General features: G+C 29.2%; 1 protein-coding gene across 17 annotated transcripts in view; it reads left to right on the top strand.

The window, feature by feature from the left end:
- The first annotated feature begins 560 nt into the window (after positions 1 to 560).
- The window catches only part of LOC143256705 (CCR4-NOT transcription complex subunit 2-like), a 39,246-nt gene continuing 15,334 nt past the window's right edge, over positions 561 to 24,472 (top strand). For 2 of the 17 annotated variants that reach the window (XM_076514285.1, XM_076514277.1), the window contains exons 1-7: positions 561 to 696; positions 9,132 to 9,197; positions 12,351 to 12,531; positions 15,892 to 15,990; positions 16,923 to 17,032; positions 20,907 to 20,942; positions 21,687 to 21,788. In XM_076514285.1, the coding sequence (XP_076370400.1) occupies positions 603 to 696; positions 9,132 to 9,197; positions 12,351 to 12,531; positions 15,892 to 15,990; positions 16,923 to 17,032; positions 20,907 to 20,942; positions 21,687 to 21,788 (688 nt within the window). In that variant the 5' untranslated portion in view covers positions 561 to 602. Of the gene's footprint in view, positions 769 to 4,086; positions 4,252 to 6,435; positions 6,554 to 9,131; positions 9,198 to 12,350; positions 12,532 to 15,888; positions 15,991 to 16,922; positions 17,033 to 20,906; positions 20,943 to 21,686; positions 21,789 to 24,472 lie in introns of those variants that run through there. The other 15 variants (XM_076514284.1, XM_076514276.1, XM_076514290.1 and 12 more) reach the window with 14 other exon arrangements.

Raw genomic sequence — 24,472 nt, 5'->3', positions numbered from 1 at the left:
AACTAATAATCTCATATTGAGGAAAACGATTATAAAAACAACTTTATGTTTTAAAATTCTTGACTTTATTTTATAATTTAACTTTATCTAGAAACAAAAAAGGAAGAAAAACCAGAACAAGAGTGACTTCAAGTGGTTAAACTCGAGATGTAACAATAACAAATTAATCTGTAATATCATCTGTGTTTGTTTTAATCATATTACTATGATTACATAACATGACTTCACTAATAATACATAATCAACTGAAAGAATGCAGCGTAAAAACATTATTATTTGCTATATAACCGTTCCATAATATATATAACTAAACGATGCAATCAACTTAAAACATTGCATTCCCACTTTTAAGAAAGTATATTATTCAGCTGGGTATTCCAAAAAGTTATCGTCAAAAATGAACTGAGTATCCATAAATTAAAACTTTAGAATTCTTTGTTAACAGATTCTTAAAGTGATTACTACCAATACCAACTTTGTTATAAAATATTTTATTTGTATAAAGCTTTTATAGTCCCAACTTCTTTTGTTTTGCCATGTAAATATAGTTCGCACGATTTTTAAAATTTAGTTTTACCACTGACTATCAGAGGGCGAGGTTGATGGTCATACGAGTAAAAAATAAAAAGGTTTTAATAATTGTGTCGTTTAAACACGTATGTTGCTGGATTTATTTTCAACGTACAATATCTCAAAGTAATATATTTTAAAGATATTTGTACTCTTATTTCGTAGTGTGGCTATTGATATAATGGTGTTTGCATTGAAGTAAATATTGGTATCTTTAGTTTTCAACTTAACTCTTATTTTTAAGTCTGTTAAAAGTTGAGCAGAACCAGTTATAATGAGGCTTAATGATAAATATAAAACTGACTCGAGTATAATACTAACAGTATACGCTGTTACATTAATAACTATGTATTATAGTGTATTTATTGAGGATAATGTTGTACTGTTTTATTTTTTAGTTTAACTGAACTTAAAACTTTAAACTAAAGTCTAAACATTTTTAATTAGCAAAGAGATGCTACTTTCAAATCAAATTAAAGAGGTAAGGTGCCATTTTCCTTTTTAGTTTTTACCCGTCATTCCACGCTTTCATCCTTTTTTTTTTTTGTAATTTTACCAATCCTAATAGCATAATACCGTTTCCGTGGCTGAATTATATAAAAGATTTAAGACCTTAACTTGAATAGAGCCATATACCAGTTTTTCACATCTTAAATTGTTGTCCTGTAGTCTTGCCCTACTGTGAAACAGAATCTGTATTTATAAAAATTCCAAACCTTTTACAGTCTGCAAAAAATCAACATATTTCAATAAGGTGACCTTTAATGAACCAAATACTCCATGTTATGTTTGTTAAATACCTTATAAGGGTGCAATGACGACCTTCAGCCAATACTTGAACTTTGAAGTATTTCTGTCTATACAGCCTGAAATTCTGTTGGCTTTCTCAGAAAACCTGTAAGAGACTTCATGAAAACTTTTCTTAGATCTTTTTTCTCACTAACTTCACCTAGAGTTCTTTTTACAAGGTTGTAAATAGTAAAGCTAATACATTTTAAGCTATAATTATAGACTTGTTGATTACAAGTCATGAAGTAATTATATCGAAACAAATTACTAATTAGGTCTCATTTGAATACTGTATAGCTCTGATAAATTTTAGTTAAGAAAGTATAATGGGATTGAAAAGTGGTCAAACTAAATCTACCTTGGGATGAAAGGGTTATCCTTATATGAGTAGTTTAAACTCCCTTAACTTTTCTTTTAACAAAGAAATGTATGAGATAATAATCAGTGATGTTGAGAAACCCACTTGTTGAGAAATTTATATGCAAAAATGGCTCGTTTGGGTTGAGAAAATATTTTACATAGAAGAGCGAACAACGTTTCGACCTTCTTCGGTCATCGTCAGGTTCACAAAAGGTCAAAACGTTGTTTGTTCTTCTATGTAAAATATTTTCTCAACCCAAACGAGCCATTTTTGCATATAAATGTATGAGATAATGTTGTTCAATTTGACAGTCTTTACTATTGGATTAATAGAATAACTTACAATTTGTGTGTTAAATTGTTACAACAATATGTAGTGGCAAATTTTAAAAGACAAGCATGCCTCTAGTTAATAAAATTGCATATTTTTAAAAAGGTGGTTGATTTATGAAATAAGTTGACATTGGAAATAGCAGAGGCCAGCTCTTTACAGAAGTTTTATATTTAAATTGATTATTATCTCAAAAGTAAAGAGTTGGCTTAAAAAGTTTTCTTTTCTCAAAGATGGTTTTGCAAAAAGTCAATTGTCTCTTGACTGTCTTGTCTGTATGTCGGAAGTAAAAGTTAAGCATCAATGGTAGTTGGGCAGTTAAATTGCCTAAGTCTTCTGGACAGTCTTGGACTTGTTTATAGGTTGAAAGGTAAAATTATGTATTTTTATGTATGTTTTTTTTTGTCAAGAAACACATTTATTACATAAAAACAGAAACAATAGGGGTGATATACAAACATTCAAAACTATCTTAAATGATTGCTAAATGTAGAAACAGTTGTCAGTTGGGGAGAAAAATTAGATGCTCAGTCATCATTCTTATTTTCATTTGTTTGAAAGGGTCCATCATCTATCCAAACATTGTTTTCCATTAACATATTTAGTTCTTTCTTTTAACAATTTGTACTTAAATGTAATCACTTTGTTAGATATAATTGAATTATCCAACCAATATTAAATATTCATTTTGGACCAGAGTTTGTGATGGGAACTAATTCTTTTATTATATTGAATTAAATATAATGTTTCAATCTATGCAGTTTTTTTGAAGTAAAAACAAAAATTTGAAATATTTTAATTGAAAGTCAACACGTGTTAATGTGTATATAAACACATTAATGAGATTATAAATGTTGAAATAAGTTAGATGTTTCTTGTATGATATTCTAAATATCTTTATTAACCTGTTCTGTATTTAATTTGTGGGTAAAATCTTTTATTCTAGCAGTTTTTAGGCTTAACCTTTAGAATTAATACCTGTTGGGCAGATGAACTAAAACTTGTTTGTAACAAAGGACAGAAATTGTACTTCTGTTTTTTTCTTAACATAATATACATTAAAAATACATGAAGGTACTAACATTGAAAAGAAAGACACTGTTTTCAAGAATTCTATCTCTGAAATTAGATGAGAGGTCCCAACCTCTCATGGTTTTCCTCATGTCACCTGTATCATTGAGTCAAGGTTAGTGCTTAATGAATGAGATATCTAGAAATGTGTAAGGAACGTATGACTGAAATGTGTGAACAGACACACAAATTTAGTTTTATGTGTTACATAAAAGCTTAAGCAGCAGTTTGTTAGCAGGTTGTTCAGTTTGTTTGTTTTTTCTTAATTATGTGATTTACTTTGTAATAACATTCCATCTTTTGTTCTTTAAGTGATTTTAAAAATATTTTTAGACAACATTATTATAGAGCACATGTTGGTTGAAAAATACTCAAATTGTGAATTTTAGTATTACAGTGTTATTTTATCCTCTCTCTGTTGTTTTCTTGTGAATCCGATGCAAGTGCCCTAATGTATTGGGTGATAAAATTAATAACTAACATAACATGTATACTGAGGATTAACTCTGTCTTTAATGGGAACATATTATTGAATTTTTACAGAAGAGTTGAACAAACATTGCAACTTTTTTGTAGTGAAATGTGATTGCTTTTGATTTCACCTTCATCTGAATAGGTTTAACACTGTTTAGTGTTTTGCAAATGCAAAATATTGTGATGAGTCTTTTAGTGAATATTCTTTGATGTTCATTCTGTTCAAACAACATAATAAATTATCTGTCTTGTTGGTTGAAGAATACTTATATTGTTGTGAATTTTAGTATTACAGTGTTATTTTACCCTCCCTTTGTTGTTTTCTTGTGAATTCAATGTAAGTGCCCTAATGTGTTGGGTAATAAAATTCATAATATACATGCTCATTCTATTCAAACAACATAATAAATTATTTATCTTATTGGCTGCTTAATTATTTTTAATTGTAATGATCACATGTTTTAAATAAAAAATTATTGCTTTTATCATAGGAATAAAATGTGAAATACTCCTTATTCATTTGATTGGGGAATTAGGATGAATGTTCATAATTCCAGATTGGATGAGCTCTGTTTTTTTGGTTGAGTACAGCATACATGATCCTGTTGTCCCAAGCCTAGGTGTTTCCTTTTGGACTTCTTCAAGGGAAGGAAAAAGTTTGTGTACTTGGGTGTTGCTTACATTATGATTTCATTGGTACAAAATGCTACAGACTGGGATCCAATCAAGTGTGTGTATATATATAAATAAAAACATTGCAGTTCAAAGTGTCTGTATAGATCATGCCTGCAAAGGTGGAAGGCTACCTTTTCAATGTAGGATTCTAGCTATATTGTCAGCAGATAGGTATGTTTTGGAAAATAACATTTTCCTAAACTAAAAAATGTATTTCCAGTAATACCTCTGCTGAGAGTCTCCCCACTAAAAATTGGTTTATGTCTCAAAAGAGTGATTATACTGTTTGAATGAGGTGCTTTTATGCAGTGTTAGATAGAGGGTGCATTGAAGTTTGTGGAGAATTTTGCAAATTAGAGTTTGCTTAAAGTGTTGAAGTTGGGCATAAAAGATTGGAGCAAACATTTTCAATGCTTATATGGACAAAGAGTGGAAACCCTTGAGATCAACAATAACTAGATTGTCAACAGAGGTAAATATTATTGGAAATAGATTTTCAATATAGGAAAATGTTAACTTTCATAATATGTGAAAGGCTACCTTCAGAAGGTAAACACATGCCTTTTTTTTTTTTAAAGTAAACACACTAATTGTTGAATTGTGTTGAACAGTACATGAGAAAGCTTAAACACTTGCATTTTAGATATCAAAATTCATAGCTAGGACTAAAAAGTTTTCAACATTTCTTCAGTAGTGAGTTCAAACCATTTTGGAAAATAATTTATGTTCAACACTGATTTCAGTATATTCAGTTCTTATAAGGAAAGCTCAAACATACTGATACAATCTACTAGACATTTTGAGTTTATGTAAAATGATGTGGCACTGAGCTCTCAAGGTGTGAGCTTATTCATTTGTAGGTAGGTCTGTAATAAACTGTCGTGCCAAACTTTCTTTGCTTGTTATACATCAAGGTGTACAGAAAATGCCCTAGTTTTATTTGTGCTCACAGATGAAGTTTGCATGTATACTTACTGTCCATGTACTTGATCAGTGGCACAAATTTTCAGTTGTCTTGTATTGAACACCACAAACATGTCATCTGCATAACATTTGTAAACAAGTGGTTTATATTCTAGAGAATGGTTTTCAACTAAATTTGTTCATAAAAACACTTGCTGTGCCCTCTATCTGTTGATCTAACAAAAATGAAAGAGAAAAAACTTCATTTCAGATCTGTGACTATCTTTAAAACTAATCTCATTCTTTTTTTGCTACCAAAGGATTAAGTTGGTTGACTTGTGTTATAAATGCTTATCGCACTACAGCTGACAACAACTCATTCTGTAATCATTGCCGTGTTTAAAATAAGGGTCTTAATTAGAGCCTAGCCTGTTGTTTTTTTTTCAAATCTTGAACTTGCATTCTCTTCTCCTGTTACTTTTAAAACAATGCAAGAAGTAAAAAGGGCCTTTATGTTATTAATTCTCTTGATAATCTTGTAAACTGTAGTAACATCACCACTTCTCACTCATTGTTTTCAAGAAAAAATAGGGTAGATCTCATCCTATCTCTGTAAGATAACTCTTCCATCATTCTAATAGCTCTCCTGTGAACTCTATTCAACAAATCATTTTTTTTTTTTTAGATAATGAGGCTAAAACTATACATAGTGAAGCTTATGAGTTGTGTAGAGATAACTGTCTGTTTTGACTTGTAATAAATGTCAGTAAATATGCACCCCAATATTATATTGTCTTTCCATTTAGTAGCAGTTATTACTTCAAAAACTGCAACAGTAATAGGCAATTGTTCACATAAATTTTTGTTGTTCTTTTTGTATTTTCCCTATAATAGAAGTATATTCACTTGCAAAGTCAAACATTTGCTCATTTTTAATGCTTTGCATTTTATCACTGATTGGCCAAACTGTTTTGAATATAATTTTGGTTCATCAAGAATCATGAGCCGAGTTACTGTTTTGCTGAAGATAGACTATTAATAGATCATAAAGCAGTATTCCATTGTTTTATTTTAATAAGTGGACTAAATAATTATTTTTGATTTAGAACACTTAACCAAATATGTATGATTGTCTTTTGTTATTATTTACATTTTTAATTGACTTTTCTCAAGTTTTTCTTTTTAACTCTGTTGTACCTAAAGTATTGTGTCAGTGATGATGAAAAGGACAATTTATTATCCCATTTATTAATACTGGAAAATAAATCCAGACAGTTGGCATTTACTGATTGATAAGGTGGAGTAAGTTGTATAAAATGGATTCTTACACTGGTGCCACACAAGTCTCTGAAATCTTGTATCAAGAGAGAAGAACTTTGAGTATGATATTATTTGTAGAATTTTGCATTTAATTGTTATATAGTTAAATTATTTTTGCACATTCAAAAGTTTACTCAATAATAAAGTTAATACAAAGGTTGAATTCTTGCTGTGGTTCTGCAAGGTGCTTATAGTTGGTGCTCTTGAACTTTGGTTTGAATTGGCACAAATAGATGAGAATGGTAACTTCATAAAAGGATATATTTTAAAATTTATGAATGTAAATGTTGAGGCAGTAATGCATATAAAAGTCATTTTGCATAGAAAGCACTTTGTTTGTGCAAGGTTACAAAAGTATTAACTGTCTTATTTCAGAGGAAAATTTATCAGCAATAAACTAGATATTTGCAGGCAGTGTTTTATAATCAAAAATAAAAACATCACATCAAAACTGATTTGAAATTCAGCCTTTTTATTTAAAAATATTGTATTTATTTATAATTGTTTTTTCATATATAGTTAAATATTAATCCATAAGTAAAAATGCATTGCTATAAGAAGTGTGAAAAGCAATCTTGCCAAAAATATGTTTGGATTTAGGTTTCAGCAGTTTATAAGTATCTTGGTAAGGTAAAAAAATTTAAAATCTCATTGTGCTTACATACTACCGTGTTTCTCCGAAAATAAGACAGGGCTTATATTAATTTTCACTCCAAAATATGACACTAGGGCTTATTTTCGGGGGATGTCTTATTTTGATATATTAAAAAAATGAAGTTACAAAGTAAAACTATTAAACTAACCATTTAAAATAAACTATTATTAAACTATTGAACTAACTGATTAATACTTAAACAAACTAATTAACTAACTATTAAACTAATTAATAAATTAATTTTTTTTTTATTTCTTTCCTCTTCCTGCCACTCTTAACTAGGGCTTATTTTAAGGGTAGGGCTTATATTAAAACTATCCCCCAAAAATCACACTAGGTCTTATTTTATGGGTAGGTCTTATTATCGGAGAAACACGGTACTTGTATAGTATGTGTTTCACTTTTTCTAGTTGCTATAAATCAGTATTAACATGGTAAATTATTATGAACTTGAATAGTTTGTTAAAGCTGGAAAATTACTTTAGTTTACATTCTTGACTTTAGGTAGATTTTTTTTACCTTCAAACATTCAAATCACATTACCAATTCAAACCTTCATTGGTACTAATTCGCACAATGTATGACAGAAATCATCAAACTACTAATTTTTATTTAATTGAAGCCCTTTTATTTTATGAACATTCCAGATATAAAAACAAAATTAAAACACTTGCATGAAATTGAAGAATGTGATAGAAAAGAATAATTATGTTTTTATATTCCAAGTAAACATAAAAGTACATCATATATATACATACAATTGGTGCTACATCCAAGAGCACTATTGTAGCCAGGTAAAAGAACTCTAGTTATCTTAGCAAAGTAAATATTTAACACTCCTACGAAAAGACGTTTCTAGTCCTGATTTCTCCAAGCCCGTTCCTCTGGCTGTGGTTTCGCTAGATAGTAGATAGGGACAGTGGGAATCTCATTAATCCATTCATTAATGGATTTAAATGGCAATTTCATTTAATTACAAAATTATTAGCCTAATATTAATAACCTTTCAAGTTGCTCTGGGACCTATTAGGCCCCACTTTTTGTAGGAGTGTTAAGTCTTAATTTGTAACAAGTTAGCAATCATTGTTTTTTAACATGAAATTGTTGATTAATTAAACGTGATAAACAAAAGATAAACAGCAAGATGACAGATACATTAATAGTTTATTTAGAAGATATACACACACTTTCAACTATAATATGCTATAAACAAAGTTTTATTGGCAGTCCATGTTTTTTTAACATCTTTGATTAACGTGTCTTGGGTGGGAGGCAGGGATTGTAGTTACTTTTGTGTTCTATTTTCATATGTATTCTACAGTAACATTTCTGACCTATTTTACGCTAGGCTTGTAATACCTTTTATTGAAGCAGTGACACTACTGAATGTACTCTTCTGTTCTTCAGCATATGATCTGTTCCAATAAATGGGAGGATCTACTGTGTGTTATGATTGGTGGTTTATGTGTGTGTTTTTAGTAAAATTTTTGTTTTCCATGCAATTAACATTTAATATGTGATTACTAATCAAACATTGTAAAGTTTAATTGACCAATGTTGTGATTGACAGATATAATCAACTAATTGAAATTGGTGGCTTAGGTTATTATATTATCAGTTACTCCAACTATCCAGTCTTGTATGAATAGTTGATTAGTTGAAAGTAATCGATTAACAGGTTTGAAAATTAATCAGTTGTCAGATGCCACTAATTTCACGGCTGCATTGATTATGACATTATCAGTTATTTCAGTTATCAAGTCTCGTATGGGTAACTGATTAGTTAAAAGTAATTGTTTTACAGGCTCAACAATTAATTATGAAATTCCACTAATTGCACAGCTCCAGTGATTTGTGCGACTAAAAATGGTAAATGTTATATTGCCAATCTCTCTAAGTTTGTGTTACTTGTTAAGCTGATAAGTATTTTCATTCATGTAGCTTACTCATTCACCATGAGAAATTTTTTCTTTCATTTTCCAGATATGGGATCGCCATCCCCTTCTCAACCATTTGGTAATTATAGTCAACCTGGTGGAGGAACTCTAGGTATGTTTAGATTAAAACTTGTTATAAAATGTATTCTCATTAGACCATTGTATTTTTAACCACTGGTCCATCATGCCCACCTTGCCAGTTTCATCAAAACTTAAGTTGCAGAATATTTATGTATAAATTGTAGTGTGTTTTTCACTGTACTTTTGTTTTAGTGGTCTACAACAGTTTAGGGTGGCAGTAAAACAGTTTCTGGTGATAAAAAAGGTTGAGAAATGCTGTGTTGTAATGTGTTAAAAATCAATTCAGTTTTTAACATCCTCAAGCACAGCATCAGCATTCAAGAATCACTATTTTGATTTTACAGCCTTGTAACTCAAGCTTGACTAATTTTCAGTTTGAGTTTTTGTTTTACACCAAAATTATCAGTGAAAAATAAACACTTTATTGTGTTCTTGTTTTCACTGTAATGTGGTTTATTGATGTATTTTTTTCTATACTCAAAATTAATACTGCAAAAGCATTTTTGGCATAATGATAAATGTATATATAAAGCTAATTTAATGTATTTTCATGTGCAGAGTAACATAACTTGGGCTTTTATCCAGTTAACTTTCTGTTGTAGAGTTGGTTGCAGGATACTTCATATCTTGGTATTGTTGTCACTTTTCTTGGAACTCTGTTGTATCATTACTTTAAGTGTCAAGAGTATATTGTTGGGATGTAGCTGTTCATAGCAACCCAGATGATATTCCTTAGGAGAGTGGTGTCATAGTTGATTTCAAAAGTGGTTAGACTTCAGCTTGGCTCTATGTAGAACAGTGACTTTTAAGCTAAGAGTCATGGTTTTGGTTCAATTATCTTTTCTGAAAAGAATAAACAAGCTACATTATGTGACTATACCATTATTTAGTCATCATTTTTGTGTTTTATAAATCAAACATTAACAATTTTTATTTACTGTATAATTTTTTTATTCTATTATTGAAGTTTCATTCTCATTTTTTTAATCTTTTATTTTTCCATAATACTTCTGGTATTTAACTTGGCTAAGTTATATGTGACTCAGATTTTCATATAATCATATTTTGACAGCCAATTATCATATGAAACAAAATCTGGTAAGTAGTAGTTAAAGAATTTATGGGAAGTTCATTACAAAAACAGTTTATGTCAAGTTCTTAAAAATGTGTTAATTTTGAAACCTGTCTGAAATATTATGAACAAAAACAGCAACAAAATGTTTGAGTAATCATCTCAAAATTACTTTTGTTTTTATAGTACTTGTTTGCTCTAAAATATCAACTTCAGATTTAAAAATTAGAATTAGAAGTCTTTAAAAATTCTTAGTTTCTGACAGATTGGCCTAAATGAGAAAACATTATTAATATTTTTTGTACATCATTATATTGCAAAATTAACATATAACTAATACTTTATTTACAAACATTGTCTAAGTTTGATATTTTGTTTGAAAAGCTTATTTCCTGTCTGAAGTGATGCATTTGAGAAAGTACCACATAAAAAGCTTTTAAAGAAATAGAAACATCTCTTTAAGTGTGGGGGAAAAGTTAACTACTTGGAATGAAGAGTGGCTTGATGGAAGAAAGCAGAGGGTTGTTATAAATAGAGTTGAGTCAAATTGGATTAATGTTGTAAGTGGTGTACCTCAAGGCTCAATCTTGGGACCATTGCTCTTTTTTGTTTTACATTAATGATGTAGATGAATAAATGGTCAATAAATACTCAAACTTGCTGATGACATCAAGGTCTTTGGTGTTGCTGGTTGTGAAGAAGATGCTGCTGCTTTACAAAAGGATTTAGATCGTTAGTAAGTTAGGCAACTAAATGTAAGATGGGTTTTAATTATGATAAGTGGAAGATATTGCATGTGGGTTGTCATAATTTGAATTTTAATTTGGATGGAAATAACTTTAAGAGTGTCATGAAAGAAAAGGCTCTTGGTGTAATGGTAGATCATTCTCTTAAGCCATCCAAGCAGTGTGCTGTTACTAGTGGTAGGGCAAATAGGATTTTAGATTGCATCTACAGAAACATTGAATACAAGTCTAAAGAGGTTATAATTTCATTGTATAGGAGAGATTAAGATCCTCAAAATTGTTTTCTCTTAAAAAAAGGAGAGTAAGAGGAGATCTGATTGAATTGTTTAAGATTGTAAAAAGAATTGGTAATGTTGATGCATCAACATTTATCACACTTAACAGTGAGAATTATAGAACTAGTGGACACCTAAATTTGGGCAAAGTAGAAGCCATCTTCAGCTAAGAAAATTTTGTCTTTCAAATAGGGTGTTTTACTTATGGAATTGGTTGCCCTCTGATGTGGAGGCACTAAATTTGAGTGTGTTTAAAAGAAAGCTTGATAGATATTAGAATCATAAGGGCTGGCTTTACGTTGTTTTAAATTTATTTATTTAATAGTTTTAGTTTGGACTAGAGGATTGGACAGCTGAGGTGAACTGACAGATACATTGTTGTCCCTGAAGATTGTTATTGTATGTAAATGGAAATGTCTGATTTTCTTGTTCAGAGAGAATTCAAAAGAACCTACATATAAATAAGGTTATGTGAATGTAAAGGAAATTCATCAATAAATTTAATTATCCTGAGCTGTTCAGACAATTTTAGCTATGAAATTAATTTGTGCATATTTCTATATTTAAAATGTTTAAAAGTGCATAATAACGTAAGCAGCAGGCTTGTAGAATTTTATATCTTATTTGAATATGAAAGTTGTTTATTGTGTAACAAAATATATTGTTTAATTTTAAAGCTTGAAATACTTTAATGGGAATTGCATATTTAATCCTTTTAAACTGAGAATAGACTTTGTTGGTATTCATTATATTTTCAGGTAAATCTTAGTTACACGGTGAATAAATTACATGTGTAGCCAAATTTAATATAGCTAATTTTGTTTAATAATGTAAAAACCTAAATTATTTGAGAGAAAGTCTCAAGCTTCACAAAGAAGTTGGTTTTATATATATAAACACATGGATGAAAATTGTACACATTAAATTCACTGTGTGTTCAAACTTGTTTGTAGACGTGCTGAAGGCCTTTGCATGAAGGTCAAAACATTATCTGTAATTGTATTTTTAAACATTTGTGAAATATATTACAAGTTTATTGATGAATTTTGCAAATATTGTTTGTCTGAACATATATATATTACACTTTTTAGGGATAGGTGCCTTAGGCCTACAACAGCCTTCACGCAGTTTATCTGGTCAACAGTTTTCTGGAAGACTTGGAAACAGTGGTAGCCATCTTCCAGGTCATGTTACTCCCACAAGCTCAGGTATTCTGACTTTTCCAACAAGTCTCCAGAACAATCTTCCTTCTCAACAACCTTCACCAAATAGGTAAACAAGATCTTGTTATATAAATGCAAGAAGTAAATGTGCTTGGTGTATTTGTATAGTTTTTACATACCAAGATTATGTAATGTGAACAAAATAATTATCTAAATATGCTTTATCTCTTGTTCTTAACACAGACTCTTAAAAACACAAAGTCTCAGGAAGATTGAATAATTATTACCAACCCATACTGAATTGTATAAAAATGCTTTTGTTATCAGTTAGTACAACATAATATGAACATGTAAGACTATGTTCTCTTGAAACCTGTTTGGTTATTACAGAACTTCCTCACTTGGAAATAAACATTTTCCTTTCTTATTGTTTTGAATATGCTGATTATAATTTCATAACTATCCATTGCATAGAAGTAGTATACCTTTTTTAATCTTGTTTTTATGATTATATGCATATGTTTAATGATACAAATGCCAATAGGATATGGTTTATTGTAAGCAGTTAAGTTTAAAAACCATTTCCAATAATTCAGTATCTTTCCTAGAGAAAAGAGCCCAAGACTAAGTGCAGTGTTCTAACTGTGGTCTAATGAATGACATATACAAGACATTAAATCATCTTTCGATTCATATTCAACATTCCTGTAGGTACAACCTGAAATCCTTTTTGCTCAACCAATATCAACAGTTGGATGGTTTAAGAGATTCATCAACCAGAACACAAAGATCTTTTTCTTTTGTAACACATTCTCTTGAAAATTATATTTATAAATCAAATGGTGAGGCTTGCAGTCTATGTCAACCAGTACTACAATATATTTTCATCCACTGGGATTGCTATCTAAAGTATATGTGTATGTTATTTTAATTCAAAGCATAACTATATATATATAAATATTTTATTTGCAGCATATACAAGTAAATATATATGTATGGAAAGAACAATAACGTATATCTAGCTGTTACTAACATACCTTGTAATTTTGTGGCATGTGTCCGTATTTACACCCAGACGCAGTGACATGGGTTGGTGATAATACATATCTTTAACAACTACATAATTAACATGGAAGAGCACATAAATATAGTGTACTTAGTAAACAAATGATAGCAGTAAGCATAATTGTTTTTATATTGTAGCAAGCAAAGGACAAAAATGTGCATTTGTTATTAGTGCACATGTGGCTTAAAGTATGTTTGGAACAATATAACATGTATAATAGAAATAACTGTTTTTATAATTACATAAGTAAAAGTAACAAACATTGATGTTAAAGAAACACCTTTATTCTTGCAATGTAAGTAAAGAAAGCATGAATGTTTCATTTTAATACACTATTTATGATAAGTTGTAATATACACATAAAGGAAGGAATCTTTTTTTTGTTTCTACAGTACATTTATTTTCTAACTAGTATGTATATGTATATAATGGATTTTAGCATATTTAACAGTAATATTGCATGTAGCTTACAGGTGTATGTAATGCAGTAAGTGTCCTTTAACTCTGTGGTATGCAGTTAAGAGACAAACATACATCAGTTGAATATTAGGTTGAGGGTGGATGTTGAAAAATTAAACTCATAGATTTCTGTAAGTTATTTAATATTAATGTTTGTAGTAATTTGGTAAGCAAAAGTAAGACAGTTTTAACTTAGAGTTTAGTCGTGTAAATATTACTATAACATTAAAATAGACTTAGCATATGTAATGGTACTTTAGGTATATTTCAGAACAGACTGGTAAACTGTAAAACAGAATAAACACATTATTAAATAAATACAATCTAAAAATTAATTTATTGTTTCTTGGTGTTTTAAGAATTAACTTGTTTATTTAAACCTATATCTTTTAGTTTAAATTCAGCTTATAGATATAGATAGGTTGTAATATAAATCAGGCTAAGTACATTTTATTACTAAAATTACATCTATAGTGTTAGTTTTAACCTGTTGACTGCCAAGTATTTCAGCTGCTACAATACAACTCTAATGCTTCTTCATTTTGTAACTTTTTTTGTTATGCTATTTTGGATAGAAAGTAACAATTTGTAAGTAGGTCAAATACATGTATGGTGCTGACATCTAGCGTTGCAGTTAGGTATTCTTGAGAATGAATTAACTGGTTCATGGCACTGTGTTGTCGATCGGCTTGGATGAGTTATCTCGTCTACGGCACTGAACAGGTTCATAAATTCTAAAGTTCCCTTTCTAAATTTAAGTTCTGTATAATTGTAAACTATTACTTTAGTGTGAAGACAAAGTAGTGATGAAAATAATATATAATTGGCTCTGAAACATTAGACTTAACACTAACAGTGTTAACAATAGTCTGCTGGAATTGGTGTTAAGCATTCACAGTTTGGTAGGTGTAATATGTACAATGACTGAGTTTTACTTGGGAACTCAGGCCTGGCATGCATATATATTTAAGGAAGCTAGTAATGAAGATGCGCAATTTTTATATAGAGTTTGTAGGCTGGAGGCTAAAATAATTAAAGTAGAGGTAATAGATAAAGAGAAATGTACACTGTGTGAAATGGCGGCAGGATTTATGAGGAGCTTGTGCTTTAATACGCAAGGGGTACATCAGCTAACAATGATGACTTTCAGGGAGTTAGAGTACTACTAGAGTAAAAAGTAGTGAATTTAGTTGTAATGGACCTATTTAGCAATAAATTTTCAGCCCTTGGCTTCTGCAGATGAGAAAGTAGTGGAGAGAAGGAAAACAAAAGGGTCAGAGGAGAATGTGGATAAGATAGTCTGTGGGGTAAATAGAAAAGGATTAGATTATGCTATCCAAAAGTGCTGGTATAAAATATTTCTGACAGAGCAGGATATATAATAAAGGGGACTGGCAGAGATGCAGGTTTTGTTGTGCATGTTGGGGCTAATGACACAGAAAGGTAGGTCAGAGGTGCTAATTCAGTACAAGGATTTGATTGAGGCATTTAAAGAAAAAAACCATAACTTAATTTTCTCAGGGATGCTGCTCAAAGTTAACTGTAGGGATGAAGTTATAAGTAGATCACTAAGACTAAATGCTAGGCTTAGGTTAATATGCATGGATGAGCATATTGGCTGGCTGGATTTGTGGGATCAATTCAGTGGAAGAAGGGAGCTTTTGGAATAGATGGTTTACATGTAAATAGGGTAGGAGCTGGCATGTTGCTGGCAGTTCACATTAAATTTGTTGTGATTTTAATACACTCTGATTGATGTGTAGGTTATAATACTTCAGGAATGTTTTTTTCTTTGTATGTGATAACTGAATTTATATTTTAAATTCTTGATTATCAAAATGTGCAAATTCTAAAATTAGTTTTAGCTTGAGTATGAACACAAATATAAGGTTGCACTTTAATATTACTTTGATCACAGCATAATTTTATTTGTGGTACTAGCAGGAGTATGCTTCCATTGAATACCAGGGGACTGCAGAGTCAGAGACCATTGAATTCTCAAGAAATTAAAAGAATGGTGGAGATGACAGGGACATTAGGAGGGTAAGCATTCAGTAGACCTGTATGTTTCAAGTATTTTTAAATGTTTCTTTGAAATCATTAAAGTAATTTACAAAAATAAAAGTATTAATAATCCCACTTTGATAAAGAAAAAGATATATAAACTGCAAGTCCTGATAATTCTGTGTAATAAAACTTTTTATAACTTTAGCAAAAAGTTGAATTTGTTGTACAAGGTGCCTATTTATTTAAAAACACACTACTCCAGCACCGACCATATATTATTGATACAGGTGTACTAACACGTAGTATCAAAAGAAACACCTCCAACAACTCTACTGATCTTTGTTTGAAATAACGTAAGACTGTCTTGAAAAAAAAGCTGTTAGCTCAAGTGATATTGAATAGTTTAGAATAATCTGGACAATAAGTTTTATAAACAAAATGGAACATCATACATGACAATTTGAACTTAAATAGTACATCTTAATTTACTGAAATATTGAAATATATATATATATATTTTTTCCATTCTTTAAATTATAGTATATTTAAACTAGATTTGTCATACTACAGAACTGACTTTTGTTACAGCATGAATTAACTACAAAACAGTGAACATCAACTGAATAATAAAAAAACTTCAAAGATTCATAACACACTAAATCAATCATGAAGTATTTGCAGCTGCCTATTGTATTTGGGTATTTTTCTGTTTCAAAAGATAATTTTGAAACATTAAATTAGGTTGATATATTTAACTAAAGACAAAATTTGTGCAATTCCTAGTGTGAAATGAAAAGTATTAAAAGTAATAAAATATCAGCATCTTTAATTAATTTCAGTAGTGCATCTTGTTGCAAATGTTCCTTGTCTCTAATGATCTGTTCCGAGTAAATGTAAACTTGCATTGTGAGAAGTATTGGTCTGTAACAATTTATAAAATTACAGTTTTTCCAATATGTTAATTTCAGAAATTCAAGTTCAATGGGTTTAATTTTTGGTGTTTCTCGTAACTCAAGGAGTTTTCCATCCACAAGTTTAATGAATAGCACACTGACTTCAGCATTCTCATCTAATCCTGGTAGGTATTAAAAAATGTGATTTGAAGAAAAAAAGAAAATATGCAGTGTTAACCTTTCTCTACTAGAAGTGACAGTTGTGAAACTTCGTTTTTTCTAAGTGTTTTAGTTTACACATAACATTTTCAGTTACTTAGAAACTTTTCATCATTTTCAAATTCTGAAACAGTGTATTTATTTCTTCCAAGAAGACATTAAATACTGAATGTCCAGACATTATATCACACATTCCTGCTGAGGATGTAAAATGTGTTTTAATGAAACCTAGTTTTTTTAGACATTTTTCTTCTTAAGTAAATCAGCTTAACTGTTAAGGTCACATCATTGTAAGGCAAATAAAGCTTGTTTAGTAAAAATATGAAAATTTATACTAGTGTGATTTCTGTCTCATATAGTTGAGGTACCTCAATTTTATTTGGCTTTTAATCTTAATTAAATTATAATTTGTTTTTAAATATTACTTGTACTGAACCAAGTATTTATACAATTGTAAATTAGCAATAGTAGATAATTTTAAGGTCCCTGTGCTTAAATTTATTTATTGAAATAGTTGTGTTTATAAACTGCTTAGATTTAAATCCCCACTGATCATATCTCTAATAAAGGTTCATGTTCAAGTCACAGTTAAGTTGTGTGAGAGTTTTAAATTGTTTTTCAGTAATTGTCAAAATGATTAATTGATCTCTGTTTGGCAAACTTAGATTGGTAGTGAATGATATTACAAGTAATACATGGAGGAACATTCCAAGCAAAGAATACCTGATCAGCTGAGGGTGTCTTTGGCATGTAGTTCATCCATATCTTGTAATTGTTTATTATACCTGATAATGCTCATTTTCATGAATTTCACTTAACTACCTACCTCCTCTTTGAAAAGGACCACAGTATTTCAGCTTCACACATAAGAATTGGAAAACAGATATTTGTTACATTAATAAGAGGATTAAGGAAAGGATATAGGAGCATCATTGATGGTTGATAATGTTCTATCTTTAATTCAAATAATTCTTTTGCTCTAGTCATTGAGAACACTTGTTATATTTAAATTATTTTTTGTCTTATGCTAATTGGGGAGAAAATATGCATAATGAAAATTATACATTTTACATAAAGAACTCCTAGTTTGAGAAATATCAGTTTGAAATAAAACTTGCACTAAGAATTTCCAAATAAAATGTTGTCCCAACAAAGTGGTTTAGTACCTTATGTTATGAAAGCAAGCTATTGACTGAACACAAGAGAAAAGTGTATTGATATTTGTTTATTTTCTTTTAAATTCATCTGGTATATTTTAGTTGTATCACTTAAATGTATTTTACACTTTATGTTAATATGGTTCTGCATTTCATGTAGCTATTATCCAAATTCTGGCTATTAAATAGGTGGCATATTCACCATGTAGGGATAATGAAAAGTTTATTAACTGTGTAACTGCAGAAATAGGTGTTTGTAAAGCTATTTGTTATTTGTATTTTTTAATAGAATTTCATAAATTTTTCTTTGTTTTTATCTAAAAGATTTTAATTCACCTTTTTTTGACTATCTTGCAGAACTGACAAGTTTTTGAATGAATTAACATGTACAAATGATTTATTTTGATATACAAAAAAAATAACATTAAGGCTTTAATAGAAGTATGGCTGCAAGTAAAAGATTAACAAGTGAAGTAAGTTCTTGTTAATTTAAAAACTCTTGCATCTTTTTTCAACTTGCCAGTTTTAGCCTTTAATATAAATGCAAACAACACAGTTTCCACAGAATCTGTTTTCAATGGATTAATTAATTAGAACATTATGCTCTTCAAGAGTAGTATGCAGTCCTATGATGCAACATTCCATTTGTATGAAATATGTAATAGGCATAACTGTCAAATTTAGGAAAATAATAAAGTTCACAGTATCTAGAGTACATGTAATGCTCATAAAAAACTTTCATTTCATGACAGATTGTCAACACTTTTCTTTTTTTGAATAAGAAAGAGACTCACTAGAGACATGTATTTGACCACATTTTTCACAGTTTATTTTCCATAGTTGGAAGCTATTGGCATATGTTTTTATTTCTTCAAGTTGGACCATTTTTCATTTTACTTTCAAAAGATATTGGACAATATTTTGTCTAACTGCTGGACTGGTCATATGGAATTATTAACCTGAGAGTTATGTTTTTGGATTTAATATTTCTGAACGTTTGATTGTGAGGCACAGCAAATGCACAAGTTACACCTCTCATTCAGCTAAACTTGTTGATTTCAAAAATTATGCTTACAAACAATTAATACAGTTCTGATATGTGTTTCATCAGTACCATTAACCTCTCCTGAATTGTGTAGTTTGGTGAAGGCCATCTGGAAGTTCTGTAAAAGTGTAAGGTTATGTAGACTTATAGGTACTTTGCTGCATCTTTTGTATTGTTGTTTCAGAAGCTGTTAAGTTTTAAGATGTGTATAACCATTTGTGAACACTGTATATTGTGAAAGCATAAGCTCTTAACTTAGCAGCAATTGTTAAAATACAAAAATTTGTTATAAAAGATCATCTCTGTGAACAAATGAGTGACAAAATTATTTTGTTTTTAAAGAAGTCTGAATGTAATTAAGAGCATTACGTATAGTGATTATTTTAAATATTAGTAGTTTTTTCTTGTAATTCGATGTAGAAATAGGCATTGCTTTAGAACCAAATATGTAAATATAAGATTTGTAGCTAGATTTAGCAAATTAATTATAATTGTCTTTTTAAGCTTTATTGAAGTGTTATGCAAAATTATAATAAGTTGTCTAAAAATGTAAGAGTGTAATAGTATAGCTCTTCTTTTACTTGTGGATTATAGCAAGCTTCATCTTTAATAGTAACTTCAGTTGGTAATTTTTTTTTTAATTATGTAAATAAAATATTTTGCTATCAGTATTAATAAAGTTAGATAAATTGCATGTAACCATTTGTATCAAGATTGCAAGACAGGCACTCTTCTGACTCAGTAGTGTGAGCTTAAGGGGCTATAACACTAATAAATTGAGATTTGATACCCACTATTGTTATATTTTGGATACTCCATTATGATACTTTGTGCTAAAAATGAAAAAAAATTACAAAACAAAGTTCTGACAAACTTTTAAAGAAATTCAAGTAGATAATATCTGGAGGAACCACAATGTTTGTAAGTGATTTACTGTATTAAAATACAGATCTTGTTCTTTAATATTAGTAGCATATTGTCCAACTGCTTGTGTTATTTTGAGTATTGATGACAGAAAGAGAACCACTTAGACCTTGAAGAATTTCTGAAGACAAATGTAATTAAGACATCAAGCTGTTCAAATGTGTAAACAACTGGAATAGTCATGTTAATGAATGGAATAAGGGCTTTTTTATTTGAGATGTGTGTGCAGTTGATTTTAATAATACACAATGGATAAAATAATTCTACTGTGTTTACTTATTTCTTAAAGAACAATATTTCATTTTACATGTTGCAAAGATATCAGTTTGCATTGTTTATCTAGTATGTTCCAGTATGGTTATTAAATAACAATATATGTACATTAGTGAAACAAGTTTTTTTAGAGTACAATCTGGTTTTAGCACCCTTTTGTGAAGCAGATTCCCCAGTTAGAAGAAATTAATTCTTGTCATAATCTTTATTGATTGTTCTGAAATAATTACTGTAAGTTATTTATAGTGCAGTTTATTTTACAAAATAGGAATGCATTTTGCATTGAATTCAGTTTACTCTGGACAAATTATTTTATGAACATGCAGAAGAATTTCTAAGTTTTGAAAATTACTTGCTTCTCTTTTGGAAGTGTCACAAAATTATAATAAAAATTTTGTACAAGAATATTAAAAACAGTCATCTTTGGTTGTTTTCCCGCAGATTCAAACCCGTACTACAACTATAACCGAACCAATGGTAACTATCTTAAATTGTTTGTTGTCTTACATTTCAAATGTACAAGCATGACCTACTAATGAGGTCAGATTCTTATTTTTTTATTGAATTTTTGACAAATTATAACAGTTAGGAAACAGATAAACATGATCTTAAACATTTATTAAAATAAAGATAATGGTAAAAATGATTTCACGATTATATTTTAGTTTGAGATATGCACAGTTGTTTTTTTTACAGTGTTTTACTTTTATTATAGCAATATCTTGTAGTGTATTTAAATCAATACTTTATTACTAATAAATATCTTTCATGGTATAAATTTTCTAATGACTTTTGTATAAGAAAGCTTAAGCCTAATTTTGAAATTTTGATCCAATAAAATCAACTCCGTATTTGTAATTTTATTATGTAATGAAGTGCTTGTGTCTTTTCTGTTCAGTTGAAAGTGAAGCTATTTCTTTACAGAAATAAACCTTGAAAGATTTAGAATTTGTGATTATCAAAAATTTTTTTCTGAGTTCTGTTAACGTAAACATTTAAATCATTCAGTTAAAAGTGAAAATAAGATTTCAAGACTTTAATATTAAAAATAATTTATATTTATAGTTTTAATATGTTATTCTAACTTAAGCAGTACAGTTGAAGTAACAATAGTTATTTTAATTAAAATGGCATATTAAACTTGGCATGTAATGTTACGCTTTTACTTCTAAGAAAAATTTACTACATTATTGAGTGGTATTGTTGCTGTTTAATATATAGCTCTAGATCTGTCTGAGTTTCCATCCCTGACCAACAGAGGACCTCAAGAATCAAACACCTCCAGTTTAGCTCCTAGCATCATCCAAGGTAGACCACCTTATGGTAAGCTAAGAAAGTAATCTTAAAGTTCAAAGTTTATTCAGCAAAAAAAGCAGTAAACTAAAGTAAGTAATAATACATTATAAAGTACAGCATGCATAACTATAGAAATCATGTTATCTTTTTTTATGCAAATTAGCAGATGTTGTGAAAGGCTCAATCAAAACATGAATCATATATTCAGTTACACAAGAAGAAATAGATGATTATGTTAAAACTACACAAAAATAATGTAAGTTAATAATAATTGCCATTATAATGCCACATGATGTAGCCCAAACAATGATGAATGAAGCACAACTCCGAAGTAGCTACTAGCCAGATGTTAAGTACCATTGAATGTAAATGCCATTTATTATAAACAATTTACATCAGTAGAAAGTTACATGACCAGTAGCTTTTGGTCTCTTAAGAACAGAGATGAACAAAAGAATTTGATGAGAAATGTAAGATTTGAAGAGAGAGAGGGATACAGATCTTAGAATTTTTTTACAGTTTTGTTAAATATTCTTTTCCTTCCTGAAAATGTTTGTTAAATTATATTTGTCATACCTTGTCATGACACCACCTTTGATAAGAAAAAAAATTCTTCTAAATATTGTTTGAACATGGACATATACAAGAAAACTTACAAGTTGAAGACCATGTTGAAAATTATGACCCACAAGGTTTTCAATTTTTTTAAAAGATATTTTAGTTAAATGGAATTATAGTAGTAAACTGAAAATCAGTTAAAATAATGGAATGCTATTATGTGGGAAAACAAGGTACACAACACTGTTAATATGGACAATGTTATGAGGGTGATATAACAATGTAAGTGTGAATCATTGCTTTGTCTGCACACTGCTATGATATGTGTTCAGCAGCAATGCAACTCAGCTTGTACTTTTGACAAGTTAAAAGAATATACTCACTAAACATTATTTTGTTTTAGTTTTATGTTACAAGAGTTTCTGACACAATCTAAAATGAGTATTATGAAGAAAGAAGCAAATCTTATTCACTTATTTATCCTTTGTACATAACTGTGGTCAAAGGGCACATAACAGTGTTGTTGAGTTATATTAAAAATTTGATTAAAGAAAGGTTTTAATTTCAAAGGAAACTACTAGAGATTCTCAGTCATTATTTCTTTCCTCCACATTGCAAAGTTTAGACATTCTTTCCACCCATTTGAGTTTATGAGTTTCAATACAAGTTACACTTGTAGTATAAATATTTCCAAGACATAACCTACGGTTAGTAGGTTCAACCACCCAAATAAATTATTTCAAGCATCTGATAGCTTAATTAGAAAGCCAATTAGATTATTTATTTATATTTTATAGTTTTCTAAGTTAAATATTTGAAATAAATATAAATTTAACAACTCTACCAAAAGTTAGGGCTAACTTTTTATCATAACTTTAGCTGCAAAAAGACCAAGTAATAAATAATAAATTTATAAGTAATAAATTTCTTGCTTTTTATTTATATTTTGTATTTATTATGATAAAAATAACTAAGTCTAAAAATTAGAAATGTAATAGACTTGATGAAATAAAGTGTCAATGAAAATAAAATATTTCCTTGAGTTTTGTATCCGAACTGTTTGTGAGTTATTTAATGTTTTATTTACCAAAACTTGTCTTAAGTTCTTGCTGGATTTCTTGCACTAGTTCAAAAAACAGTAAAATTAAATGAAAGCATTTGTGAAATGGATGAGGCTTAAAGTATTGAACGGTATGTAAATACAGATTTACTGTTTAATTATAAGGTTACGTTTAGCTTGCTTAGTACATCAGTAACCATACTTTTCAAAATATATAGCTATTTAGAAATATGTGAAAGCCTACACAAAAAAGTTGTACATTAAAATGTCGAGATTGAATTGATATCAAGTATTGTTTGTATAAACTAAATTAAACCTTATCTTATTGTATCTTTTACTATAATTTCAAAGCCTGTTCTTGTTAGAGGTTTTTTACATAGAGCTTGCACGTATTCCAAAACAGTGAAACGTTTTACTAGAAAATTTCTGAAAAACCACTAAAACAGATACAGAAATGTAAATTTGTATGTACTTTCAAATGCTTGTGCTTGAGGTTGTTGTATTTTCAAAATATAAATACGTAACTTTACAGTCATAAACATGTTCATATAGCTGTATAAACATTCTCGGTTACCCAGATACTAAACTTTAGTTCTAATTATACCATCTAGAAGATTATTTACTTTCAAAATTATTAATATTGAAAAACTGAATGACTAAATTTTTCCTACTTACTCCATAGGCTCTTTGAACAATTTTCAAACACACACAAATTGTTAGTTGTTTTATGTAATATAGAATGAATGCTTCAAATAATATGAAATTACTTTAGTAAACATCTTTCATGTATCAAGTTCACACCAAAATATTAATTTCAGAATTTCAATAAAAATATTATTCTAACACAATTTCTACAACTTTTCACTCAAAAATGTATTAGAATTAAAAATTATTATCATATAAAGTTCATTTTGTTTAATTCCCAAAGGAGAATGAAACAAACGTTCCAGCTTTCACTTCTGTATAACTCCAAAGAGTTTTATTTAGCAATTTCTCTCAGCATCTTTCATTTCGTTCTTCACATTATTTTTCTCTGATGTGGCAGTTAAGGTGCTCAACTCAGTTTTAGGGATGTAGATTTGAATCCCTTTCA

Source organism: Tachypleus tridentatus, chromosome 7 (assembly GCF_004210375.1).
Source record: "Tachypleus tridentatus isolate NWPU-2018 chromosome 7, ASM421037v1, whole genome shotgun sequence".
NCBI lineage: Eukaryota > Metazoa > Arthropoda > Merostomata > Xiphosura > Limulidae > Tachypleus > Tachypleus tridentatus.
Note: the sequence above shows the minus strand (reverse complement) of the source record. Positions and strands in the feature narration are given on the sequence as shown.